The sequence below is a fragment of the Tripterygium wilfordii genome, chromosome 14 (assembly GCF_013401445.1).
Source record: "Tripterygium wilfordii isolate XIE 37 chromosome 14, ASM1340144v1, whole genome shotgun sequence".
Taxonomy (NCBI): Eukaryota; Viridiplantae; Streptophyta; class Magnoliopsida; order Celastrales; family Celastraceae; genus Tripterygium; species Tripterygium wilfordii.
In genome coordinates, this window is record NC_052245.1 from 12,136,808 (window position 1) to 12,141,542 (window position 4,735).

The 4,735-nt window shown below is 39.9% G+C and overlaps 1 protein-coding gene across 1 annotated transcript; it reads right to left on the bottom strand.

Moving 5' to 3' along the window:
* Nucleotides 1–1,309: 1,309 nt before the first annotated feature.
* On the bottom strand, nt 1,310–3,437 carry LOC120015511 (S-adenosylmethionine decarboxylase proenzyme 4). Its single transcript, XM_038867970.1, has one exon. The coding sequence runs from the start codon at nt 2,679–2,681 to the stop codon at nt 1,665–1,667; it is 1,017 nt and encodes a 338-aa protein (XP_038723898.1). The 5' UTR covers nt 2,682–3,437; the 3' UTR covers nt 1,310–1,664.
* Nucleotides 3,438–4,735: the final 1,298 nt, after the last annotated feature.

The following is a 4,735-nucleotide window of genomic DNA, read 5'->3' on the forward strand; positions in this document are numbered from 1 at the left end:
ATTAGGATCACACCCGAGTCATTAGTTGGAGTGGTAAAAATAATGTGTATCATCATAGTGATCAGAATTCGAATCCTCCATCCCGTTAAAAAAAATTAGAAAAAGGATTATTGATTAAACTAGTGCATTAATTATTTTTTAATTTTTATTATATTTTATAATAAGTTTCGTTCATGATGGGAATTAGAGCAGAGATATTTAAATGGTGCAAACTGTACCGGGCTGGCATTGGAGCTCAGTGATTAAAGGAGGCCGATGGCCCATGAAGAACTCACCCGTGCGTGAAGCATGTTAGAAAGTTTTCGAGGCCCAATAAATATGGATTTCTGATGGCCCATCCCCACTTGTTCCTGTTAGGCCTAACTTTTGTCTCAAGACCACAAATACTTTGGGCCCTAAATTTAAAGGTTTAGGGGCCCTCCCGGTTGGTACAAAGGCCCAGTTCTTGCACAATGCACAAATGTGTAATCAAGTGGTAGGAAGGTACAGCCAATTAGGTACTTCAGTACTTCCCACCATCATACATTACATAGATACCTGACAAATGAACAATAAGAGTGAGTCCTAGTTTCACTTCACTAGTTAGTGAAGTTAGTGAAGTGGGTGGGTGTCATTCATGATTTGAATCAAGAACTTTCATGGCCTCAAAAGCTGGCAATTGGGTGCATATATATATATATACATATATTAGTCCTGCACCACCACATGCACATTTTCAACCAAAACATCAACAAATGCATACATAAATAACCTAAGTGGGTGCACCAAAGTTTCCCACAATAAGTTTTTTTGTCTGTTACAGGATAAGTTTGTTCAAAATTCAACGCGTAAGACCACGAAAATATTACTCACAATGAGAATCAAATTTAGAACTTTTCAAATCCATATGGTCTGAATGAAAAGATGACGGATGTGCACTAGAAGCTATGGAGCCAAACATGATCACGTGTAGATTATTCATGCGACAAACATTTGTTAGATTGCATCATGTGGACTTGTGGTGACTTCCACGCCACCCATATGATCGCCGCTCAATCATCCTAAAACACTACTTTCTAATCAACCAAATTTAGAAGGAAAAAAAATCCACCAAACCCCCATGCAACTCACAACAACAAATATTACTACCTACACTAATCAAACACATGAACACGAAAAACTAAACTACTTACCAAACCCAATTTGCAAAGAGACTGTTTCCAGAATAAGCAATGTTACAAACCCTCAATTCAACGTCCATCACTCCATATAAATCGAGAATAAAATGAATTCATAAATCGGGGGTCTCAAACATTTTCTTCCAGGATTCGAATAGAGAGAGAGTAAGAGAAATTAAGTTGATATAAACTCAAAAGAAACATGAGAACAATTTGATGAAACCCCCCACTATTAAACAAAAAAAACCCTCAAAACTCTTTTAATTAGGCGTGACAAGCCTTAAGTGGGGTGCATTATCATGATAGATCCCCCCAATCCCTCCCTAATCCGTTTATCTTTCTACACAAAACGTTCATCACTAACTCAACCAATCAAATTCCTCCACGTTACCCTTTTTCTTTTTTCTTTTTTTAAAGTTTTATCGCCCCGCCCTAAGAGTTCCCAACTAACTTCCTAATTTCTAACTTTTTTTCTCCCAATATATCTACCACCACCTTGTGCTCCGCCTACTTCCGGCGACTCGTGAACGTCTGAAACACCACACTCCCGGCGGATGGGAACTCGTCGACAGCAAAGCTGCGGCATTTGAACCCAAGTGGCTCTATCTCATTGGAGACACGTGTCCAAACCTCGTGAGAACTACATGTTGTCGAAACTGAGAGCGTCGCCGGACGGAAAACTTGCACCGCCTTCTTTAAAGTCTCCGAGAAGAGCTCTTTATCATCGTAGATGGACCCCACGCATTCGAAACTCGCGTAGCTGAAACCGTCTTCAGGGGTTACGTGGATTGTAGAGTAGCGATCTCCATCGTGAATTCCATTCATCGAGTACCCACAAGGATCGAACCCAAAATCACAGATGATTGCTCCCGGAATTATATTGTCGATCCCAGTGATCTCCGTCATTTCCATTCCTGCCGAGTCGCTGTTTTTGTCGTCGCCGGGACGTCGGAAGAATTTACGGGCTAAAACACCGTCAAGCTCAGTCATACAGACCTCAATCGTGTACAGGGTTTCATCAACTGGGATTTCTTGGTCACTAGCAGTGAAGACATGCCAAGAATGGTTGGACATTTTGGAGAGCATAACAGAGGCTTTTCTGAAACAGAGATTTGAAGGAATTGTCTCTTCAAGGTGGATTACTTCTTCATCGAAGCTTGAGTGAGGGAAAGGTTGTGCTTTGGGGAAAATGAAGCTGCCTCTTGTGTATCTGCAGGAGCACAGAGTGAGGCCAAGATTGAAAGCATAGTGTATCAATGGACAGATTGATTTGAGGAGCTGGGTTGTCCCACAAGTCTTGATAATGATCTTGGTGGGGTAGATGAATAAGCTTGACTCTGATAACACATAGGCATCAAAAAACTGGTTCCCAACAGAGGATACAACAGTGCATTGCACAGCATTCAATACCTTCTCTAGAGACTCCATGTTAATTAGCCTAAGACCCATTTCGGTAACTGGGTCGTCACCGAAGAAATTAAGCTCTAAGCGCTTCTCAAAGCCTTCAAATCCAGACACAGCCATTCTGCACGCAAAGTGTTTGATGAAATTACTAAGTGAGTTGGTGAATCAGAGGAGGAGGTTTGAGAGAGGGAATTTTGGGAGCAATTACTACAGGTGAGTGAGAGAGACAAGTGGAGAGTGGATGGGATTTATAGGTGGTGGTGGTGGAGGGGGAGGGGTTAGAGAGAGTGGGAGGGAGAGAGAAGGGGCATGCGGGTGTGAGGCAACCAAGAATCATGATTGCAGGCATAATGAAGTGAAAGAAGATGATGATATATGTTCTTAACATAATATATATATTTTTCTTCTTGTGGGAAATCTTTCTTTCTCATCAGACAGGAACAGGGGGGTGAACGGAATTGACCCCCACGCGCATGCACATTCCTTCCCTTTCTTCTTCCTGCCACTCACTCCCTCTGCAGACAAAACTCTCCCATGTCATCACTTCCAATCACTCTGTACCCTTCCATGTCTTATTCACTCAACTTTACTATTCACACCAAATCCCACTTATCTATATGTGTGTTTGTGGCCTATTTTGTTCAGTCTTGAAGAACAATACTGCTTCTATGATCACAGCCACAGAGCGATTAACCATCAAAAGAAAAACAGAGTATGGACCAAATTATTGAAAACTTTCTGTTTATTTTTGTTAAGTAGGAGTTGGCAAATGGTTGCATGATTGTCCAAGTCATTCGCATGACACTTGTGTAGGGCACAGCACACAAGCATAATCATAGGCAAGAGTGAATGTTTCTTCTAATGGAAACAAAACTATATAAGAAGCATTGATGCGGTGAAAAGTGATTGGCTCGAGCTTAATCTCACTGTACTAATCAAAACAGAGAGCATGGAGTACAATTAACTGGCACAAATTGCTTGGAGGGTTTTGGTTAATAGGGTCTGGTTTGTCGTTTTGAAAGAGGGCAAGTGTTTATTAAGAAAAGCCAGACGTGCCCAACATTTTTGAGGGGAAATAATAATAATAATGGGGCAACAAGACACGTATCTACAACAACAGTAGAGAAGAAAACAAAAGGAATCAGGCGTGGCATAAAAAAAATAATGAGAATATATATATATATATATATATGTATATGTATATGTGTATATATCCTTCAATTAGGGTGAGGGGGGAGGTCCCTTACGTGAAAATGAAAAGCAGCAGCACTCCACACATCATTTTTATTCCCCATGCAAATTCATGTAAGGGGAGGCATTATCATCATTTTTTTTTCTAGAGCCAATGCATATCACTTAACCCTAATTTAAACAGACAACTACTGTTTAATCTTTTGAGTTTCAAAAGCTGAAACTTTTTTGAAACTCTAATCATCATTTACATGTATGTAAAGTTTCTCACTAATCTACGTACGTGATTATACACAGTAAAAGTATGTTCATTTGAAGGTGATCGATCGATCGGCCGGGTTAGTTGGGGTGAACTTTCTATCTTAAAGAATCAAATTTAGATTGTCACATTAACACACTTGATCCACCATTGATTAAATTTGTTGGCGACTACAAGTTGGGTATATATAGTGGGAGACTAATTCTGATATAACCCGAATAAAAAGTTAATATAAAAAACATCAGTTTAACCAAAAGTTGTATTTATATATATATATATATATACACACACAGACATGTAGCTTACAAAATATAATACCAAAGATTATGCTATAGTGGAAGTAATTAGTGCTTGGTAGGCTTTGAAGGTAGTTCCGTAAATGACTTGATGAACTACCTCTCCTACATCGCTTTTTTCTACCCTCCTTAGCTTTATTAATACACAATGTTAGTATTTGATAATACCAAAATAACCCTCTATTGAGACGCTAACACACCATACATAATGAAGGAGGATATCAGACTTGGGAGCACCTCGGTCAACCCAGATGTCACGTCGGTCTGTAATCCTTGGTATGTCCTGACAAACATGACCTGAAAAAACCCTAGGTGACCAAAACATCTCGAGATACCGAGGAGCACTCATCATTGATCAAGAAGATCTACAAGAGACCTTTAGGGGATTCATCCCCAGAAATCTCGCCCGCAATCAAGGATAATCGATA